The sequence below is a fragment of the Acomys minous genome, assembly GCF_964271855.1.
Source record: "Acomys minous genome assembly, chromosome: 4".
Classification (NCBI taxonomy): domain Eukaryota; kingdom Metazoa; phylum Chordata; class Mammalia; order Rodentia; family Muridae; genus Acomys; species Acomys minous.
Window position 1 is genome coordinate 42,824,300 of NC_140486.1, and position 23,404 is coordinate 42,847,703.

A 23,404-nucleotide genomic window follows, 5' to 3' on the forward strand; every position below is an offset into this window, starting at 1 on the left:
CTGGAACTCAGAACAGGAGGGGATTATAGGTCGTGTGTGGTGGGGCTTTGGATTTGACCGCCATGTTGCTTCTTTGTTGCGCATGTACAGCTTTTCTAAATGCTTCATTAATCTGTATGTTTGGAGCATCTGCTCCCCTGGTGATAAGACATGATGAAACGTCTTATTCTCATGCAACACCTGGTAGCAGGAGTTAAGAGGTAATTTTCTGTATCTCACATGGGGGCCAAGTGCAACCTCTCATTTTGTAGCCTGGATCACAGCTTTCATTACTAAATCTGGAAGTCAACTGTCAATGGGACTTTTTTTCTCTGAACCTATCTCCTCTTTAGCTGTGTTCTCCAGCAGGGGACAGGGAAAGAACATGCAAGTATCTGTAGAGTTAAATGGCCCTGACTGGTCTTTCTGACCTGGATCTGTAGCCTAAGCCCTGTGTAGTGAAGAAGAACATCATCTTTAAACATTGAGTTGTACAACAGCACTTTCCACATCGTTTTCATTTCTCCAAGTGTAATCCTCCCACGTGTCTCAGTGTATTCTCATTCAGACGTAAACTCTTGTTTGTTTGTTTGTTTGTTTGTTTTTGGTTTTATTTTCAAGACACGGTTTCTCTGTGTAATAGTACTGGCTGTCCTGGACTCAATTGGTAGACCAGGCTGGCCTTGAACTCACGGCAATCTGCCCGCCTCTGCCTCCCGAGTGCTCAATTTAAAGGCCTGCACCACCAGGCCTGGCCTCAGACATAAACCCTTAACAGTCCCCATGTGAGCAGTCACCCGCCTCCCTAACCTCATCTCATGCCACTCACGTCCCGAGCAGGAAGTTTCTGCAGACTGATTTTCCTCAGCTTTTCAAAAAAAACAAATATTCATTCTCGATACATGTCCCTTCTGCACTAATTCTACACTGCCAACCCCTGTACGTTTTTTTCTCCTTACTAGACCCTTCATCGTTTCTACCTAAACTAACCACACTTCCCTGTTTCCTGTGACACCGAATCCAATTCTACATCGCTTTATCTCAGCTCTTTATTACCAAACTCCTTCTTTATATTCCACGAGGGGCAGTAACCTCTTGAGTCTTTTATACGACTCTGCATTTCCCGCCTATGCAATAGTAAGTAATTATTTGCCACATCAGTGGGGGCCTAGTGGCTGGATGGCTGGATGGATAAAGTTAAAGTCTGTCAATTGAATTCTTCATCAAATCCAATGAAATAATAGTCTTGATCGTAGCCACAGCTCTTCTCACCAGTCTTCTGGAAACAGTTTTCTAGTTCGTGGCTGAACAAAGGCACAGCTCACAACTTTGTACTCCATTCATTCATTCAGTGCACTTTATGGTCTACAGCACTGACTCTGATTTGATGTTCCCCTGATGCACAGAATGCGTGCGTGTGTGTGTGTGTGTGTGTGTGTGTGTGTGTGTGTGTGTGTGTGTGTGTACTATGACCAACCATAGAGCATATCTTCATTGTTCCACATTGGATCATTCTTAAATTTCATGTAAGTTGCGGGTTTTTTAAAAGACCTTTTCTCATGATAAAAACAATAAGCAAGTGCATCCATTCATAGTCAAAGTGCATCATATAGTTGTTTTAAAATTCTCCTTATGAAATGCAGTACTATGTATCATGGATATTAAAAAAGAAAAAACATGAAATGCATTAAGAGAATATGAGAAATACTGACTATAACTAAGCAAATCTAAATTTTACATACTTTTTTCTCCTCCCAAGTTAAATAAGTACAATAAAAACTTTGTCTTTTCCCAGCAATGGTTCTCTTATACTTTAAAACTTTGTCATCATGCCGGGCATGGTGGTGCATACCTTTAATCCCAGCACTCAGGAGGCAGAGGCAGAGGAATCTCTGTGAGTTCAAGGACAGCCTGGTCTATGAAGAGAGTACCAGGACAGCCAAAACAAAAACAAAACAAAACAAAACAAAAAAACCTTTGTCATCTAACAAAATTGTGATGTAACAGGAACTGAATGTTTCATTACAGAAATATAGGTCGTATAAACACTCTTATAAACCTGTGACAATGACAGCTTGCAGGTGCAGAAAATGAAACCCTGGAATAATTCGAATTAGAACTGCATCCCCAACAAATACAGCACATTCGAATGTGTAATTCACTGAGCACACAGAGGGTCATTTACCAAGTCTGTTCTTACTCGATGTCTGGAAGAGTGAGTTGGCGACACCATGGCAAGACCCTTTTCCCCTAGGTACTGGGACAGGGACTCATTCATGTCTTCCTTCTCTTCCAGAGTGACCGTCTTCTAATCAAGGGAGGGAGAATCGTCAATGATGACCAGTCCTTTTATGCTGACATTTACATGGAGGATGGCTTGATAAAGTATGTCCACGAAACCTTCTACTTCCTCTCTGCCTAGGAAGAAGCTTCAGTTTCATAAAATGAAAGCTCCAAATTTGGCCAAAAGAATAATTCTGAGGGCCCTTTTGTACAGATTGTACTAAAGAGAATGCCATGGGTCATAGACGAATGAATGATGTGACTCCTGTCTTTAAGGATATTGAGAAGTGTGCATGAGTGACAGAATCCCAAAATTGGCAAAGTGGATGTAACAGGCTCTCAGGTGAAATCTTGGTACTCACAGACTATATTGGGTTTTGTTTGTGATTTGTTTTGTTCTGTTTTTTTACAGGTAAGGCTTTAGAGATTAGATTAGGTTAGATTAGATTAGACTAGACTAGACTAGAAAAGGTGAACATGACAAATGGTAAGGTTTAGGAGAGCTGGGTACAAATAGAGCGTATATTTCAGGCATATTTTCCAAACACATTCATCAGGAATCTACAATTTCTCTGTAGAATAATTTGCTACTAAAGAAGCATAGGCAGTTAACATTTATGTATCAGCTTTTTAAACAGTGATTTAATAGTTTTTAAACAAGATTTGATTAACATGGTATTATGTCATGAACAGCAAGGTACACCACCATATTCATAAGATGTTGTGTGTGCCTAGTACATCTAGTTTGTCCTATTGGCAGGGGCATTTGGCTAACAGCAACGCACTTGTGTAAGGTGGTGGACACTGCTATGTGTGTTCTGCATGCTCAAGTCAGCATTCGTTGGTCCTTGGGGGACCTTGCAGTCTTTCAGGGAAGACTATAGGATCCAGCATTATCAGGTATTAGCAATATCAAGTACTGGCTAGATGGAATTCAGGGGGAGCAGTTGTTAATTACAACAGCTCATGTTTATTGATCCCTAATGTGCTTAATAGTGTTTTGTGGGCTTAGCAGGGATTAACGTTTAATCTAATGACTCCACTGAGGAAATATTACATTTTACAACCAAAAGAATTGGAACATGGTGAGAGTAAAAATTAACTTGGCCATGACTAGTAACAGGCAGAGCCAAGACTGTGAATCTGGGTAGCCTCCATTGGAGCACACCTGCACAGGTTAAGCATAGCTTCAAGCAGAAGTTAAAGGAGTAGGTGGAGGCTAAGACGTTACAGGTTATTATGGTCTTAATTAGGGTGTTGGGGAAAAGTGGATGAGTTATTTCTGCTTCAAATAAAGTATTGCACTAGTTGTAAAAATGAGTGGAAAATGTATATAAACTTATACAAACACACACCCACCATATGGACCCATCAATTCATCATCTTCTTGGTTCTCAATTTCTCCGGTGGAAAAACTAAGAAAAACAGGAACTGGGCTAGGCAGTAACTGGACTAAAGTAGAATTACAATCAGAAGCTGCATTTTTTTCACAGTGTGTTTTGAATTGTGGTGGCCCTGGAATGGTCCCATGGTGATGCGGTGAAGCTGAACTCTTAGACACGTCAGGAACACATTAGCTGTGAACCTAGAGTTGGCTGGTCAGTGGTGGACATTTTACTACCCCAAGAGAATCTTTTTGGCTATGTACAGAAAGGAAACTATTCACACCACAAAGAGTGGGGCAACCCATGTGCCCAAGAGAGGAAATATTTAGTGTTAATATAAACTGTGAATCCAAGATCCAAGGTATACTAGATGCCTAACTCAGAGCTTAAAACAAACAAACACACAAACAAAAACAACAACAAAAAACCTTCAAGCAGTGATCTTCAAACAGCATTGTGAGGGGTAGTTATCACATTCTTGTGAGGTGCACCTTTGGAGCTCACTGAGGTACTACTCCCTCTGGCTCTTCCCCAACACCTTCCTGGGATGCTCTGAGGCTTCCTGGGTAGGGAGAGTGATACTGACAGTACAAAGGCAGTGGGTGTGGGAGATATCTGCATGCTTGACTCTTTCCCTTGGGACTACGCAATGAGGTACCTTTGGCTGGTCAGGGAAGGTGTGGGAGAGTACAAAGGAGCCTGAGGTGGGAAAAGACTCAATCAGAAGCCTTTGCTTAGGCCACAGAGAACCTTCTTAGAAGATGACTAAGTTCCCATACCTGCTGTAGACTGAGTCCATACTGTATCTTTTTCTGTTGTACATAACATTCCCCAGCATTATCCCACAGGACTAGAGTGAAAGAACACAAACTGAAAGAGGTAACAAAAATCTTTATGTAAAGATATTACTCACACGCTGTACTCTAGACATTGGCAAGCCGTGGGTTTCAATACCAAACGATAACACATAGTCGTGGGCGGACAATTTCTTGTCAATAAAAATAATTGGTATACACAGCTATCTACCTTTGTGTAAAGACTACAGGACTTGTGACTTGGAAGACCCCAGTGTCTAAAACACCTACATCCTGTTCTTGTCTTGAGAGTTGCTCTTTGTGATTGCCAGTTGTTCCACTGTCTCACCAGGCAAATTGGAGACAATCTGATTGTCCCTGGAGGTGTGAAGACCATCGAAGCCAATGGGAAGATGGTGATCCCTGGAGGCATTGACGTCCACACTCACTTCCAGATGCCTTACAAGGGGATGACCACAGTGGATGATTTCTTCCAAGGGACGAAGGCTGCCTTAGCGGGCGGCACCACCATGATCAGTAAGTTCTCAGATTAGATGTACTCCTGCTGCCCAGCCCTGTGTGCTTGCCAATGGTGCCACACACCTGCCCTCTGATAAGACAGACACCAGACACATTTCTCTCAATTTGGTTCATGGAAGTGGGAGAAACAGAGGAAAACTCAGCATCCTGTAATTACACAAAGGAGACCCTTGGGCTTCGTTACCCTGAAAGCAACCAAGAGAAAGATAAGTCCACACGAATGACCATTGAGACTGACAGCTCTTGGGAGATTAGTGGGTCTTGGTGGATTTAGTGCTGGTGGGTCTTTGCTGCAGTTTGACCACGTTGTATCTTTTAAGATTAGGAAAGCTGTGAGTTGGTTTCCTTTATTTATTTTTGTTTTGTCGTGTTTCTGGTAACTACTAATTCTGGAGAAACTTGGGAAATTGCATGCCATTGGAATACTGAACTGATAGCATTTCAGGCAGTCCTTCCTGTCCCAAGGACTCTCAGTGAATTGGGTACACGCCCAGAGCTAGCCTCAAACTCAGAGGAGACTGAGCATTGTTTACTTAGCATCCTGTTCCTCTACCCACAGTCATGGAGCAGCCTGAGCCAGAATTACAGTGGGTCTTGACCTTCCTTTTGACTGAACCACTAGCAAAGTTCAACTTTAACTAGGATGTGGAAGCCCAGAAAAATTGCAGCCAGGCCATAAAAGGTGCAGTCCAGAGAGGCCTGAGCTTTCTTTCCCCAGCTGATGGGAGGAAGCCAGCTGACTTCTCAGCAGCTGTCTGCCCAGGAAAGCCCTAGTGTCCTTGAAGGCATTAGAATGTAGCTGGATGTGTTTACTTTCCAATCAGTGCACTTGGGCTCCTTTGAGAGAGGAAATGCATGACCGCAGCTTTGGCTTGGCTAGCTGCCGTCTGGGCCAGGAACTGGGTCTGTTCTGCATGCCTGTAATGTTCCTTATACTTGGTCTTCAACATTAGTGAAGGAACAGAGGGAAAATGAGAGGTCTAGGTGGAGAATAAAGCTTACAGGGAGCCACAGATGCGGTCTTGCCCTTTATAAGTAACTTAGAAATGCTAGGCGCACAGAAAGCGAGTGATCCATGTAACACTACTTCACTTCAGATTGGCTACTATGTAGTTTTCAGTTTAACAAAAGGATCATAGTATTTGTGCCATATTTCAAGCTGCTATTTTTTTTTTAAAACTAAATCATGGATCATGAATGTCTTTCCATTCATTTGTTTATATTCTACCACGTCTTTTAATACAGATATTTTTCATCCTCCAGTGAATGTGTCTCTATGTTTTTAACTGAACTCAGGTTTTTCAACGTCAGTTGCTTCCAGTTTTTTTTACTGCATACTACATTAACCATACACCCTAGAAACTAAATGTTGCTGATAGCTACATCTTATTTTTCTAGGTATGATTCTTAGGCATGAGAATAATTACTGAGTCATGTCAGAAAATGTCCAGACTTTTTGGATACATATTTCAATGTCATTCTCAGGGAAGTTGAACCAATTTCCCACTTTACTCTAGCTCCCCATGGGCCATTGATGAGAGTGGAGTTTTTGCCTAGCCCTTACTATAGCAACCACAGTTATTTACAACTAGATATCATCCAAGGTTTCAGGGAAAAGAGAGAGTGGATTTGAACTCAGAGAAACCAAGTCTTAGTATCAAGTTCATGGGCTCTGGTCACTCATGTTTGTCATGTATCTAGAACTTCTATCCAGAAAAGAAAAAAAACCAACTTTGGTCATTAGTAGTGACTCAGCCCCAGTAGTCACAATGAGCTAACACTTACTGAACACCTAGCACGTGGCAGGGATCAGTGAGGCACTTCGGAGGCATCTTATCAGTTAATCATACATTTGAAGGCACCAAGGCACAGAGGCTGTACAGCCACGGCTAAGCAGGAAGGAGCAGGAAGGAGGGAGGAGAGAACCACGCTGTGTCTGAGTCACCCATTTCGCTCTCTGTCCTTCAGTTGACCATGTCGTACCTGAACCTGAGTCTAGCCTGACCGAGGCCTATGAAAAGTGGCGTGAGTGGGCTGATGGGAAGAGCTGCTGTGACTACGCTTTGCATGTGGACATCACCCACTGGAATGACAGCGTCAAGCAGGAAGTGCAGAACCTCAGCAAAGACAAAGGTGAGGCAACGCTTGCTCTCCAGCCTCCTGTCTGTCTCTCTGCTGCTTTGTCCCGCTCATGTGAGGCACTCCCCTGGCTTAGAGTCTCATGCCTTAAGCATGTGTGTTGAGTGTGGGGGTTTCTACTTTGTTCCAGGCACTTAATGTTTGTACAACTTTACTTTTTACAGGATCCTCACTGGAAAAACATTGTTAGTCACTTTGCAGATGGAAAAGCAGAGGGTCAGAATAATTGCCCAAGATCATATTTAGTATGCAATAGATGTATTGATGTTTTTCACTTCCATAAATGCCTTGGGTTTCTAAGGTGAAAAGTAGGAAGAGGAGGAAAAAGTTTATTTCATCTTATATTAAAGAAAGTCAGGACAGGGAAGGAACCTGGAGGCAAGAATTGAAAATATAGGGCTTGAAGAGGCATTGCTTGCTGGCTTGCGCCTCATAACTTGCTCAGTCTGCCTTCTTCTTTTTTTTTTTTTATTTTTAATTTATTTATTATGTATACAGTGTTCTACCTGCATGTACACCTGCATACCAGAAGAGGGCACCACATCTTATTACAGAAGGTTGTGAGCCACCATGTGGTTTCTGGGAATTGAACTCAGGGCCTTTGGAAGAGCAACCAGTGCTCTTAACCTCTGAGCTATCTCTCTGGCCCCTCAGTCTTCCTTCTTATAGCACCTATGACCATCAGCCCAGGAACGGCACTGTCCATTGTAAGCTGCAACCTTCCACATCAACCATTGATCAAGAGAATTCAATACAGGCTTGCCCACAGGTAGAGGCATTTTTCTCAGATGAGGTTCCCTCTTCCAAAATAGTCTAGCTTGAATCAAGTTGTCATAAAACTTAATGAGCGCAATGCATTGCTGCCAGTTTTACAGAGGAAGAAACTGAGGCAAGGTGACTGATCCTCCCTGAGGTCACGTTGCCAGCAAATCTGAGAGCAAAGATTTCTAACCCTGATCAGTTTTCCAAGACCAACCAGTTATTATTATATAATAACATCCTCATGAAAGGCTAAGACATGCCAAGAACAAGGATGGATTGATTCTCCGGTTAGGAGTGAAAAAATGCCGTGTGTGTGTGTGTGTGTGTGTGTGTGTGTGTGTGTGTTGTGGGGTCCTTTATCTTCTTAGATTCTTTTGGTCTCTGTTTCTTCCTTTGTTCTGATTATCAGACATTCAACACCCACAGGAACACATACATATGCAGATGTGTCTATATTTGCTCATGTATATATGTGTGCTCAGCTTTGTAAGGTGATGTAGGATATCAGAGATGGGTGAGCAACAGCTTCTCCTGAAGGCTCAGTACAAAGGAAAGCAGTGCAATGAAAGGCAGCAGAATGGGTGCCTCAGAGCACAAGACCCGTCTGGTCCCTGTGCAAGGACTGCAGTGGAACATCATGTGTCTGGGTTGGAGGAGAGAGGATGCTCCCTCAGAGGATGCGTTTTCCTTTCTGTCCCTTGCTGTACCCCACAAATCCTGCCCAATCCTTGGTAACAATATACATGCCGTTAGTCCTTCCCTCGTTCTCTGGTTCTCTGTTACCTGTCTCACAGAGCATCTTAACTGCAGTAGGAAAGTCAGTGGCTTTAAGGAGCATAAGGGGCCCTGGGTCATTGCAACGATGACTTGGGAGCTTTTGGAAAAGGCAATGTTGTGGAAAACTGCCCTGACCCATGCTGAGTACGGACATTCATGAACTATAATCCACTTTTGGCTGGGGATACCGTGGGCCAAACTGACCCTAATGGTTAAACCAAAATTATTTTCCTTTCCTCAAAATGATTTTCTGTTCCGCCATCCCACTTACCTATTTATTTTGGGTGAAAATAAAATGGATTTATAATGCTGATGATTTAAGTATTTAAGTTCAAGGCACAGATTCAAGGCATAAATTGCTATTTGGTCCTCATTTGATGTGTCAGTTCATTGAGGTCAGGTTTTATATCTATTTTTGCTTCTACATTTGAAATTTTAGATAGGGTTGTGTGAAAGAGTCACTCTTCAAACATGGTAGCTTAGGCAATGTTCTTTTGCTGTGAGGATCCCATGACCACAGCAACTCTTATAGAAAAAACAAAACAAGACATTTTGAGGCTGGCTTACAGTTTCAGAGGTTTAATCCATTATCATTAGGCCAGGAAGCATGGCACCAGAGCCATGCTGCTGGAGAGGCAGGTGGCAGTCATCCATCTGAATCAGTAGAAAGCAGGAAGAGAGGGAAATATTGGGTCTGGCTTGAGCATTTGAAAGCCCAGAGCCCTCCCCCAGTGATACAGTTCCCCCAACAAGGTCAAACCTACTCCAACAAGGCTACTCCTTAGTCCCTATCACGTTTTGCCACTCCCTAATGACCAAGCATTCAAACCTATGGGATTCAGACCATCCCACCAAGTATATAGTCAGCATCCTTTTATTATAAAAACCAGGAGTATTCCTGGGTTAAAAAGTAGATTTGACTTCATACTTTATTATTATTTTATTTTTTATTTTTGTAGAGACAGTGTTCCTCTGTGTAGCCTTGGCTGTCCTGGAACTTGCTCTGTGGAACAAGTTGGCCTTGAACTCACAGAGGTCTGCCTGTCTCTGCCTCTTGTGTGCTGGGATTAAAGGCGTGTGCCTTTGCTGCCCAGTTTATTCTTTAAACAACTTGTAGAGAATGGAGGGGAAATAGTACATTTACAAACTATGTGCATGTGCTTTGTGTATGCGTGAACACATGTGTATACATGCTGTGCATGTGTGTACAGTTTCAGCAATAAAAAATATCTCATTGTGTAGATACCTACCGGTACAGCTTAGAAACAGACTTTTATGGGGAATATAGGATTTTGCAGGTATGTGGGTTTTATTTTATGGGGACACAGAGATTTACTGGCTGGCCTGATAATTTTTATGTAGCCCAGCCCACCCCCAAACTCATGGGGGTATGGCAGGGGATAGAAAGAAAAATTCATAGCAATCCTCCTGCCTCAGCCTCCTCAGTAGCAGAATCAGATGCTTGTCCCCTCACCAGGCCTGGCCCAGAAGTAGTTTTTAGGTTAGTTGTATTGTCATCTTTCTCCTCTTAGGCACCTCAGCCTGCAGCCTAGGATAGATCCGCCATTCGCTAAACATTGAAATAAACCCATCCCTGTGGAGACCAAATGCTTGCCTCACAGGGACTAAAAGCCTTTAAATGTGTTACCTCATTTAGTGGTGAACCTTATGAAGTGGGACTTATTTCTCCAGTTTACAGGGGGAGGAAACAGAAGCCCAGAAGTTAACATTCCCAGCTAATAGTAGTATGTGGCACATTCAGGTGTTAAAACCCCTAATGTCTGTGCAAGGCTCGTGTGCTAGCATGAGTTCTCTGGTATCTGCTTCTTTTGCTTTGAACAACACCAAAGGTATTGATCTTCTGAGCTGCGATGCTAGGAATCAGGGTTAGCTAAGGGTGCAGAAGTCGACACCATTCTGCTAGGACACCACTCTCAAACTGTGGGGTTTACACGGCAAGGGAGGTCCTGATACGATAAGGTAATCCTGAATGTCTCCTCTCTATTGGGTGGGCACCTAAGTGATGTGCTCAGGGCCCGTGGGGGATAGACATGAGAAGGTGGTGGTGATAACCAATATTGCGGTTTTCTTGATTTTTCTCTTTTCCTTGCCTTGCACAGGTGTTAACTCCTTCATGGTTTACATGGCTTACAAGGATCTATATCAAGTGTCCAACACAGAGGTAACAACCCATTTGGCTGTGTGGTTTGGATTGTCTGTACGGGTATCCTATTGTTCCTGCTGACCTTGGCCTTTGGAACAGGACCCACTGTGGGTACTGTGGGAGGCCATTGTGTCGGGCTGTCAGTCTATGGCAGTCCTCGAAGTCCACACTGTATTTTCAAGGTTACAGGTTGGGTGCCTATAGCAAAGCAGAGATAAGCTTGAATTTCTACTGGCAACAAGTGTCTTAAGGAATAAGAGGAAAGCCCATTGTTCCCAAACTGATCACAAAGCTGGTGAAACTGTGGAGCTCTCTGCCTCATAATATCTGACGGGTTTCCTGCTATTTTTACCAGCTTGGCTGCCATTATTGTATCAGTTTGCCTTTCCCTAGGAAAGCATGGATGTGGATGATTTTTGATAGATCTGAACCAATCGAGGGAAATGCAAGATATGAGGACTCTTATTTTCTTGATGGAGAGTAAGTTTGTGTTGAGAGGTTGAGAGTAAGGACTTGAGTGTGTGTACTAGCTGTGACAGGCTTTTGGAGTACTTGTTGAAAAGAATTCTGACACCATACTCTCAGCTTAATGAGATAATTCCTCCATTAGAGACAGATGCCCAAGAGAAGGCTCGTTAGATATTGGTCCTGTCTGTGTGTAAGTCCTGAAAAGTCTTTCATAAAGACAGAGCCTCCTGAAATGTCTTCGGACTACATTTGTCTCTGTTTTAAGGCACTGTTTCAGCTCTGGTTTTAAGTAGTTGGCCTTCTTGTGAAGCTGAAGGAGGCTGTGTGGCTGTTCCTTTCTGTTTCAGCTCTACGAGATCTTCACCTGCCTGGGAGAGCTGGGGGCCATCGCTCAAGTTCATGCCGAGAATGGAGATATCATTGCTCAGGTAACCTCATGGAGCAAGGCTTCTGTGCAAGTTTGGGTCTACAGCCCATCCATTTCCTATAGGACTTGAATGCCCCAAGCGTTCAAGACTCAAAACACATTGCTAAAAACAAAATCCATGATAAAAACAAAACAACAACAACCAAACTCACAGCTCTGGGCTCACACTTATAACCTCAACACTGGGCCTCCAGGAAAAAGGAGGATCACCCAAAGTTCAAGGCAATTAGATGTTGTAGTGAGCTTTTTATTCCTGGCTGTAAGCAGTGTATCTTAGTTCTTCTTTTATTTTTTGTTTTTTCCGAGACAGCCTTGGCTGTCCTGGACTTGCTTTGAAGACCAGGTTGGCCTCAGACTCACAGCGATCCACCTGCCTCTGCCTCCCGAGTGCTGGGATTAAAGGCATGTGCCACCATGCCCGGCTTGTATTTTAGTTCTTAAAGAATTAATAATCTTCAGTCAGGCAGCGCTGTCGCATGCCTCTAATCCCAGTACTCTGGAGTCAGAGGCAGTTCGAGGCCAGCCTGGTCTACCTAGCAAGTTCTAGGACAGCCAGAGCTACACAGAGAAACCCTGTCTCCAAAATCAAAACAAACAAAACCAACCAAACAAAAAGGCCTAATCTTCGAGGTCAGGGGGTAGCATACACCCTTTGGTTTTCTGAAACAGGGTCTCACAATGCAGCTTCAATTGTCCTGGAACTCCCAGTAATCTTCCTGGCTTCTGCTTCCGGAGTGCAGGGATTAAAGGTGTTAGCCGCCACACCCAGCTACCAGAGATTGTCCTAATCTGATCCTTTGAGGTAGAAGACCCTCCCTAAATGTGGGCGGCACTTTCCAGCCGCCCAGATAAAAAAGACGCGGTAAACGGAAACATTGCTTTTCGGGCGACCTGCCCTCCTCCCTGCTGGCAAGTTACCCTATCCCTCTGCGAGGCGTTCCTCAACTGGTGGTAGGACCGAGTTCTTAGGGGTTTCAACAAAGACGGAAGACTGAAGAACATAGCAGGACAGGATTCCTTCCACCCTCAGCGACAGATTGGGACTGCAGAGAAATCCGGGTTCTCGAACTTGAACAGCTCCGGTGGGTTCTTGCTTGGCCTTTCCAGACTAAGACCTACATTGGCTGTTGGACTACCGTGACTTATTTGTGAAGACGCGGCTACTTCTGCAGAGCTCAGGCCATGGCACGCAAGTACTCTAACCCCGATCTCTACAACCTGGGGGTGCATGAGATAGAGGTGGAAATCGAAGATGACCAAGAGGCAGGAGGCACAGAAGGGAGCAGCGGTTTTAGTAAATGTGCTGTAGGCTTTGTAGACAAACCGAAATACCAGGAGACGCTGAACCAACGGGATGATATGAACTGGGTGAACTTGAACAGCGTTGGTGGTGAGGTCACCACCGCGAGTCAAGGGAGCCACCCAAGTCCGAGAGAGCCGCCACTGGAGGAGTGGGAGACCTCAGCTGCCCGAGTTCCACAGCCATGGCGCACTCGTCCACGGATCCGCAGGGGTCTCGCGCCCCGGCAGCTGAGGAACCTGGAGAGAGTTTTCAGTGAAGTTCAGTACCCTGATGTGGTCACCCGGAAGGACCTTGCAAGGCACCTGTACATGGGAGAATCTGAAGTGAAGTGTTGGTTTAAGAAGAGAAGGGCCAAGTATAGGAAAAATCAGAGCTTACAAACGCCCAAGGGCGTTCCTGGTGGTACCCAAGATACCGTTCACTGAAGGTTTTGGGGAAGCCCTGGAGTGCCGTCCTAGTCCAGGAGCAAACTAACTCCTTCAGACTTAAAGACATGTATTAAGGGTATGTATATGTGTAAATATTTGTATAAGTATTAAGAAATAAAAGAGTATATACCATGCGTGCGTTTTCCGTCTGGATCTTTTTGTTTGTTTTTGTTTTTTGAGACAGGGTTTCTCTGTGTAGTCCTGGCTGTCCTGGACTCACTGTGTAGACCAGGCTGGCCTCAACCTCACCTGCCTCTGCCTCCCAAGTACTGGGATTAAAGACGTGTGCCACCACGCCTGAATGGATCTGGATCTTTTCTAGTTCAGTCCATTTGCCTGCAGATTTCACAATTTCCTTGTTTTTAATAGAGGAATAGTATTCCATTGTGTACCACAATTTCTTTCTGCATTCTTCAGTTGAGGGACATCTAGGTTGTTTTCAGTTTCTGGCTATTTAAGCTGCTATGAACATAATTGAGCCAATGTCCTCATCAGAATGTGCTGTTACTTGACTTTTTGATTTTCACCATTTTGTAGGGTGTAAGATGGAATATCAGGGTTGTTTTGATTTTGCATTTCCCTAATGACTGAGAACATTGGTTTGTTTGTTTATTTGTTTTTGTTTTTATGTTTTGAGACAGGGTTTTTCTGTGTAGTCTTGGCTATCCCGGACACTCGCTTTGTAGACCAGGCTGGCCTTGAACTCACAGTGATCCACCTGCCTCTGGGAGAGTGCTGGGAAGTAAACACTAGAGCCCCACCCTCACCCCCAGTCTGTGTGAAGGAAAAAAAAAAACTGGTAGAGCAAGGGATGAAAACAAACTAGGAGAGAAACTAGAAGATTCTGTAGATGGCTGGACAGTCTTGGGAGCCAGGCTATATTAGAGAGGAGATTTTCCAAATGGCTCTTCTTGTGCAGGAGCAGGGCAGGTTCTTTGCTGAAAATGTGCCAAAGCTACGTGAGGTTCTCTATCTAAGGCAGTGTTTTTCCAAAGCCAGAAATCTGATCCAAGACAGCCTTAGATAATAATGAATTTAGGTCTCATGGGGATCAGCATCAACTGGTTTCCTAGAAATCATATCAAGTAACTTGACGAAAGAATGATGCAAGTGAGAGCTCCAGGGCCCAAGCTGATCATTTGTAGGAGGGAAAGCAATTTTCTATCCATCTCCTGGGCTGCTTAATGGAATAGATGCACAGCCATGTTTTCCTCAGGGATGTGCGCTGGAGGGCCCAGCAGGAAAAGGAGAGGGCGCTCTTAGTCCATTTGATGACATGAACAGTGAAAAGCATAGCTCCTTCATTCAGTGTCTCTCTTTTTTGAGATAGGGTTTCTCTGTGTAGCCTTGGCTGTCCTGGACTCACTTTGTAGTCCAGGCTGGCCTCGAACTCACAGCGATAAGCCTGCCTCCCAAGTGCTGGGATTAAAGGTGTGTACCACCACCGCCTGGCCATTCAGTGTCTCTTGAACACCTGATTGGTGCTAGGCACTTGGCTGTAGAGGTAAGCACAAACAGGCCTTGCGTAACTCTCAACCTGCCTGGATTATCTCCTTGTCCCTGAGAAAATGAGTTGGTGACTGTGGTCAGCAGGCATACAGGACTTGTGTACAGTCAGAGACTTGTCTCAGACCCATTAGTTTCCTAGTAGAAACCACCCTTTGGTGAGAGTGTGCTATTGTGTGCCAAGCATTCATTCTTACTTAGTCTCATTCCAAAGTTTTTTAAAAAAAATAAAGGCAGGGACTCACCATGTAGCTCAGGCTGTCGTAGAGCTCACTATATAGACCAGGCTGGCCTTGAACTCACAGAGATCCGCCTGCCTCTGTCTCCCAAGTGCTGGGATTAAATATATGTGGCATGGTGCCCAGCTGACTTCCAAACTTTTAAAATGCCATCACCCTGTCTATTTTGTAGATGAAGACACCAGGCCTTTGTGGGATGTCATCATTGGCTTATAGATCTTGATGGAGAACTGGGAGAACCAAATTTTAGCTCTTACATGGCTAGTCCCCTGTGGGCATCTTTACCCAGAGACAGGGTATCTCTTTTGTTTCCATTGTTCCGTATGTCCCACAGTACAGGCTTTAGCTGTTGTGATTTCAGTGTCTCAGCAATGTCTTGTGAGTGGAGGAGGTGAGCTAAGTGTGCGATTTCCTCTGACTTATGACCAAGAAAGCTAATTAGTCAGCACCCTGATGTGCTTTTCTCCCCTTGTCACCCCCACACCCAAACTTAATGAAATCTTTTCACACAGAGGCCGCAGTTTGCTTTGCTTTCAGGGGATGGACCCATGGGTGCTAGAATTGTTACCCCTTCCCTCTTTCCATGTGTTCAGCCCAGCAGCAAGAGGTCCCAGAACTTTCTCTGCTGCTGTGGCGTTCAGACTCCTGCTTCTATCTCAGGCCCATAGCTACTACAGGGCTCCAGGTTAAAGCACCATTGCACTGTTCCTTTGCCCTCGAGTGGCCCCTCAGCACAGACGCTCCCCAGCTCCTTCCTGTTCGTCCCACACTTTCCTGACCTTTGGAAGATCTGTTCTCCATCAGGAAAAAGAATCAGGACATTTTTCCATTTGGATGAGTTTCTCTACTGTGCATTTATTAGGTTCAGCTTGGTCACGTCATCTAAACGAAGGCAGCTGCTATCCTTGGAGTTCCGTGCTATACTTCTGCAAAAGTAAGAGCAAAACACAGGCTCCTTTGGGTACAAACAGGGACAGTTTTCAAATCTTCCAAATTGCCAAGCTAGGCTGAGCTTTCTTAAAGGACCCTTTGAGGAAGGCTCATAGAGAGGTGTAGCCCCCTTTCTTCATCAGAGAAGCCTCTCTTTGCAGTAAACAGAGTCAATCAGGGAAAACCACACCTGGTCAAACGCAGAACCATTGCCTTGGTGGATACAACGTTGCAAAGAGCCACAGGCAACAAATGAGTCCTGAAGAAGAGGGATAGTCTCTCCCATGACGGGGTCCTAACTGGTTATCCAATTCCAAGTAATTAGCCCTAAAATTATGTATATACAAGCCCCTCTAAAAAGACTCAACTGTTTGACTATATGTTTTTGCACTATGTGTATTTAATAATTACAATAAAAGAAAAAGGCCAGGAGGCAATGGATTTGAGAGTGAGTGATGGGTGTGTGTATGGGACGGGTTAGAAGGAAGGGAAGGAGAGAAGCAATGTAATCATATTTTAATTAAGATTAAACAAATAAAAAATTTTCAAAAGAAAAGTTTTCTCCCTATCCGTGTTCCAAGCAAAAACAAAGCAAGGCCCATTTCTTTGAAGCTCTCCTGTGACCAGACTAGTGAAGTCACTGTCACTGTGATGGGCCCTTGGAAGCAGTGTGCTCAGAGTGTGACCTTGATAAACTGGCTTCATCCTTGTTAACACATAGGACTAGGATTGAGCTTATACAAGGAGAACCTTTACTGGAATTCATTCAGTTCACTCAGTGAGAAAGGCCAGAAGATAAAATTAAGGTGCTATGCTTAAAAAAAAAAAAAAAAAAAAAAAAAAAAAAAAAAAAAAATCAGCCTCTGGGGATTTTAGAGAATTTTACAGTAAGCCTATATTCTTCTGGCTTTCCCCTTTCTTGATTTGTTTTGCTTGAGGCAAGGTTTCTCTGTGTAGCCCTGGCTGTCCTGGAGCTTGCTCTTTAGACCAGGCTGGTTTTGAACTCAGATATTTGTCTGTCTCTGCCCTCCGAGTGCTGGGATTAAAGACATTCAGTCCCAAACTTGGCTTCCTGTTAATTTGTCTGGAACAACTCGGCCCACCCACAGTTAATCCTGATACACACCCAGAGGTATGCCTCACCAATCTAGTTTCCTAGGTGATCACAGAATTAATCAAGTAGACCTGGGAAGACTGGCCATCAACATTAACCACCACATATGTGCCGTTTTCCTCAACACTCCTCTTAATTTGAATTGCTAACAACAAACTAGAGGCTGCTGAGAATTCTTCTGTGCTAATTCTCTGCCTTATAGCTACCAGGCAAGACAGGCTTGTTCCAAGTCCCAGCTCTTGCGTTACCAGGGCCTCCCAGGCCACTAGGCTGGGCTTACTGGAGCAGAGGTTTTTAGGAGCTGGCCTTAATAATTTAAGGATGCGACTGTAGACAACCGCAACATTGAGTTTCTGCCACCACTAGTTGTGCTCAACAGGTACCTGTGTCTCCATGACATTGTTCATGCATATAAGGATAATAAGAGATAAGAGTCAGCCAGGAGCAGGCCATGGTGGCGCACACCTTTAATCCCAGCACTTGGGAGGCAGAGACAGGCGGATCTCCCTGAGTTCGAGGCCAGGCTGGTCTACAAAGTGAGTTCCAGGACAGCCAAGGCTGCACAGAGAAACCCTGTGCAGAAACCAAATCCAGACAAGGTTCTTAAAATGTGATTTGTCAGAATTAGACACTGTAGCTTCTCATTAGGCCAGAGTAGGTTGGAAACTTGCACTTGGGCTAAAGCAGCCCAAATGAATCTTTGATTGAGATGGCAGGTGACCATAGTGGGGGGGGGGAATTTGCCCAACATATAAATTTTATTCTTCTCCATACCCTGAGTGCATCTTAGCCCAGAGTATACAGATGATAATCTTGGTGACACTCATTAAGAGCTCTCTTCCTGTTGTTTTTCTTATTTTAGGAGCAGGCCCGGATGCTGGAAATGGGGATTACCGGCCCAGAAGGTCACGTTCTGAGCAGACCAGAAGAGGTGGGTTTCACAAGCAGCAGGGCCAGTGTTGTCCGGGAGACTGGTTGTCATAGTCCCAGCCTGCCACTTACTTTACATCTGGAATGCTTTTGTTTGGCCCCTCTTTCCTGAGCCGCATCCACACCCCCACACAGTGTGGCCATGAGCATGGCTGGAAGGTGACAGAATCTATGAGTACCACCAGCATGTTGGAAGGCTTCTCTGGAAGACCTCTTCCGGCTAGAAAGGAACGCATAAACGAGATGCTTGTCTCTAACCTTCGGTTGCTTTACAGTCCCTCGGCATTCAGGAGGAGTGCTGTCTTCATTAATCATCCTCAATACTGGAGACATTGTTATGAACTTTTTCTTAACATTGCTTTGAGTCTTGTAAAAAAAAAAAAAAACCATTGACAGCATGGAGGATCTGATAGAATTTTAAGGAAGGCTGAATAGACTTTTCGTAGGCATTATGCCTAATCGATTCATGGCTCTTAAGCCCGCAACTTCTGCTGGCACAGGGCTCAGCACTTGGAGGTAATTGCCATCTGAGGGCAGGGTGGTTCTGATCTGCCACCTTGCATGGTCTCAAGGCTCCCACATCAATGAAGGTAATCAATCCTGTTATGCAGAGCTCCACGGAAGCAGCCGAACCTAAAGATTTTGCTCTTCTGTCATCTCCTCTAGATCCTGTAAAAATAAATAAATAGATAAATGTAACACACCTGTAGAGAAATGCTCCTATTACAAGGAAGCTATCCAGGCTCAGGGTTAGGGTTAAGGTTGCAAGCTGAATACACTTCTATCAGGGGCGTTCAGATGGAGACATAGAACATGGTTGCCTTTCCAAATGTTGCCAGTTGATACAATCTGTAAATTAGTGACTGTTCTTCCAGCCACACACACCATTCCTAAGGTTGGGGGTGGGGCTGGAATCTGTGCCCTGATGATTCCGGGGGTGGGGGTTGGGGGTGGGGGAGGCTGGAATCTATGACCTAATGATTCCAGGCCCCTTCTAAGAGACACTTATTCCCGACAGGGCTCACTGCATGCATTCTCTCAGTTATTTTTGCTGCCACTTGAGGTAAACGTATTGGGAGGATGAGGAACCTGAAATGCAGAGGGTCATCCATGGGGTTGGTCATGTTTGAGGGGATGGAAAGTCATTTATGTGGTGTTAGCTGGCCACAGTGGCCAACACTGTTTGTGTAACTGTAAATGCTGGTCACTGGAGGGCTCGGCTGGCAAGACATTTCTTTAGACGCAGCCAGGGGATTTCACAGGCAGAGTCTATTTCTGTTCCTTGGTTTGTTTTTTCAGCCTCGCTCCACCCCCACCACCTCAACCTTTCCCAGTCCCATCTCCTTTTTAGTAAGAAGGCCACTTAGCTGTAAATCTCTCCAACTCTAGAAGCTCTTTTGAGTAAAGCTGAAATGTGATGTAACCTTCTAAAGATAGTCACGTTGTCGAAGTGCAGACAACCTTGCCTTGCAGGGACGGAACGAGATCAAAGAGGCCAGGAGTGAGGTCATGGGGCTAGGGAAGTGGTCAGCCAAGGTATGAAGGGGGAGTGAGTACGGGAAAAGCCAGCTCTTTCTCACACAGATGTAGTCTCAAGTGGTGCTGTTCAGAAAAGCAGAACCAGAGACACAGTAAAATCTCTAGAGTGCACTGTCTGGGGGGCGCCAAGGGCTTTACCTGAGCCCAGTAGCCTTCTGAAGGGTGCCAGCTTGGCCATCCCAGTTCCTCAAGCCGACGGAACCACATTCACCATAGGGTGACTGGTTTGCATTATGCAGCCACTAGACATCTGTAAGCTATTTGGAGCATTTTTTTTTTAAGTGTTGATCTGTGCAAGCTAACCAAGAAAGTCATATCCATACGAAAAGGAATGGCTGCCGATTCAATGAGAAATCACCACTGTCTCCATTCCAGGCTGCACAGGACTTGCTCAGGGTTTGGGCAATAGCAGACTTTACATTGGTCAGAAACCGTGACCACCAATCACACAATAGCTTCCATCCCAGGCACTCACTTCTCAAAAGAACTAATCATGTCATCCTTGCAAAAGCTCCAGATATCAGGACTCACTGCTATGCCCCCTTACAGGAAGGCAGCAGCACTAGAGGGTGTGCGGTATACCTGAGGTTATCTGGCTTGCACAGAGCAGAGGCAGGATTTGCTCTCAGTGCACCCAAGGGAGCCCGAGCTCTCACCTCCCACTTGAGTTAATCAAATGTAGAGAAAGTCATTACATCCGATTATTAAGTGCAGCTGGGTTAGTTGGCCTATTTGAAAACATGAATCTACGGCGGAGTAGGCTAGAGGACATCACTAATAAAAAGTATCTGTGCTGTGAAGCTAAGGAATTGTTCTAGTAAGAAATCCCTCATAGAACTAACCCTTTGCCTGACCCCATTGCTAGGGGAAAAGACTTGCTGTCCTTGGGTGCCAGATTCTCTTTGCCTGATGATGATAGGCTTGTATTTCCCCAGAGGCTCTGCCCTGAGATTGGGGAGCAGAAGCTTCCATTTGGGTTCCATTTCTATAGGAGAGGAGAGAAGCATAATGCCAGGCAATGCCCTAGACACAGCCCTATGCTATATCCTCCTTGTCCGAAGGCCAGGAAAGTATCGCAGCAGGTAAGTCAGAGAAGCAGATTCAGACCATGTCATTTCAGCTCCCCTCTGGGTGGTTCTTAGCTTCTGCAAAGCACTGTATCACCCGCCACCTGTTGTAGAGGCAGGGAGAAGCAAGGCTGAGGGACCCATGCTCTTACTGACTGTTGGCGACTTGCTTTTATAGCTGGAGGCTGAGGCTGTGTTCCGAGCCATCACCATCGCCAGCCAGACCAACTGCCCCCTCTATGTCACCAAGGTCATGAGCAAGAGTGCGGCTGATCTCATCTCACAAGCCAGGAAGAAAGGTGATTTCTGCTCCCAGGATGGTGAACCCCCCACTGCGCCACATGGCTCCTCCCCTCCCTTCCTGGCTGTCCACTGTAATAGAAACGGTCTCTCTTGTGTCCCTTGCCAAGCTCTCTCGGAAGCCCATGTCTACAACTGGAGTGCTGAGGTTTCTCCCATCTGGCATATAAACAAGCTGAGGCGCAGGAAGGTTTAAGTAATTTGTCCAAAATAACAGCATGAATGGATCTTCTCTGAGATTTGGTACATCTTCTACATCCTCCATCTGCCCTAGGTCAATTCACATTACCTGAGCTTTGTAAATAGACATACCATTCAATATTATGCTGGGTGCAGAAGTCCAGCCAAAACTGGCTTAAACAAGCCATCAAAAAAAGTAAAGCACTGGTTGTAATTCAGTTGGCTTGGTGAACTTCAGCAATGACATTCACACTCTGAAGTTCTCATTAGTTTTTTTGTTTTGTTTTGTTTTGTTTTGTTTTTTGGGGGGGTCTTTTGCTTCTTTTTTCCACCCCTAGTGGTTTCACAATCGGTATAAACAGTGACAGGAATAATGACAGAAACGTATAGGGGTCATGGTGGTTATCTGTTGTCCTTAGTTCCTGGGGAGGGAAGCAGTGAAGAAATGGCTCCACCAAGCGTCTAAGACTATTGTGACTGTCTTGTCTGGGGTCTATGTACATCCCTGACTCAAAGGCTGGCCTAAAGACAGCATGGCCTGGCCAGTTCTGAGAGCTCATCACAGGGGTGAGGTCACTCCACCTGATCACACAGGCCAGCACAAGTTATTTTAGAAAGCAGTGCAATGGCCTTTACAGTGTGGTCTTCATGACCCAGCGTCCCCATTGCCTTTTGGCCTCTGCTGTGCTGCCCGCTGCTGTTAACTAGGGCTTGCTGGGTCTTGACTCCCGTTCCAAAGCTTTCTTTTTGAGTTTTGTGTCTTGTCCTTAGTGATAGGCTCATTGATCAATTGCGAAGCTGTGTGAGTAAATACAGTGTGATTGAGAAACCAGAGATGTGGGCTGGGCGTGATGGTGTACAAAGACTCCCTGGGGGCGGCCAAGCATTGCTGTTCCCTTGTGCTAACGGCCATCTGCTAGCAGAGACCCAAGATGAGCAATTTGTTGGCTAAGTGGTCCTGTGGAATTTCTGTGCGGGGGTGGGGGTGGGGGGTGGGGGTTCGGTGGGGGCGGTGTGACTAGGGTGCTTAAGTGGAGGCCTGCTGACTTCCAGCATTGTCTGGCTTTCTGGAGAAAGGTGACCCTTTTCCTGTGGGAGAAGAATCTTGCTAGGTGTTCAAATGTCTTCCTAGCTGTGAAGGTCCCGAGGTTTTCCCTACTTCTCCGTGTTCAGGATAAGTCCATTTGTCTCTTGGCATCTCTGTTAATGATGCTACTCCACTGGCTGAGGGGTGCTCAGGAAAACCAGGAGAGCAGTCAAATTCTCATTAGAAGTGGATGGAGAGAGGAGAAGGGAGAAGGGAGAGTAGGGGAGGCCAGTATGCTCGTCCTGACCTCCCACCCCCTCAACCCCCAGTACATTAGCCTCTCATGCTCTCTGTAGCTGTATCCTATCTGAGCTTTGTGCTCAGAATAACCCTGAACATGGGGTGTTTTCAAGTGTGTGCTGCTCTTCATATTTCATGATAGTCACATCCTCCCATTAGCCTTCTGGCTTGTGATTTTTTATTTTATTTTATTTTTGTTTTTTTATTTTTTATTTTTTAAAATTTTTTGTAAGGAGAACTCAGTGTCTCCAGGCTGGAGGGGATGTGTAATTCTGGAACAAAACAAGGGCTGGGGACATTGAGGCTATGATCATCTTTTGGATAGTCATTCTCAGGGAGAATTGTGAGCACTTCCAAAGAGAAGATGGAGTCTGCTCCTGCTCAAGTCCCAAAGGACCTCGTCACCCATTACCAGTGTAGTTTAAGAACTCTGATGCCCATAGTTAATATTAGAAAGCTAGAGCTTAAGGCGTGTGTGTGGCAGGGGTGCTCTGTGTAAAGGCATTGTACAGAAGATCAAAAGGCCTAGGCCAGCACTCCCCTACACACACACACACACACACACACACACACACACACACACACACATCAACCAATACAGTGAAGCACTGACATGTTGTGGGCATTATTATCACCCTGTTTTGAGTGAAGAAATTAATGCGATCAGCTGGGCAGTTCAGTATCCAAATCTAGATATGATGGCAAACTTTCTTCAACTTCTGCCCTGAGTGTAGTCACAAGGGATAGTTATTTTTTTGTTTTGTTTTGTTTTGTTTTTTGTAATTGCTGAGTGTTTTGTTTTAAATCTCACTTCTTCATTTCT

The 23,404-nt window shown here is 44.9% G+C and overlaps 1 protein-coding gene across 3 annotated transcripts in view; it reads left to right on the forward strand.

The window, feature by feature from the left end:
• DPYSL3 (dihydropyrimidinase like 3) overlaps positions 1-23,404 on the forward strand; it is a 111,247-nt gene that overhangs the window by 74,954 nt on the left and 12,889 nt on the right. For all 3 annotated transcript variants that reach the window (XM_084778253.1, XM_084778254.1, XM_084778255.1), the window contains exons 2-8: positions 2,276-2,364; positions 4,794-4,978; positions 6,950-7,114; positions 10,780-10,841; positions 11,639-11,719; positions 18,101-18,169; positions 20,953-21,073. In XM_084778253.1, coding sequence (XP_084634379.1) covers positions 2,276-2,364; positions 4,794-4,978; positions 6,950-7,114; positions 10,780-10,841; positions 11,639-11,719; positions 18,101-18,169; positions 20,953-21,073 — 772 coding nt within the window. The remainder of the gene's footprint in view (positions 1-2,275; positions 2,365-4,793; positions 4,979-6,949; positions 7,115-10,779; positions 10,842-11,638; positions 11,720-18,100; positions 18,170-20,952; positions 21,074-23,404) is intronic.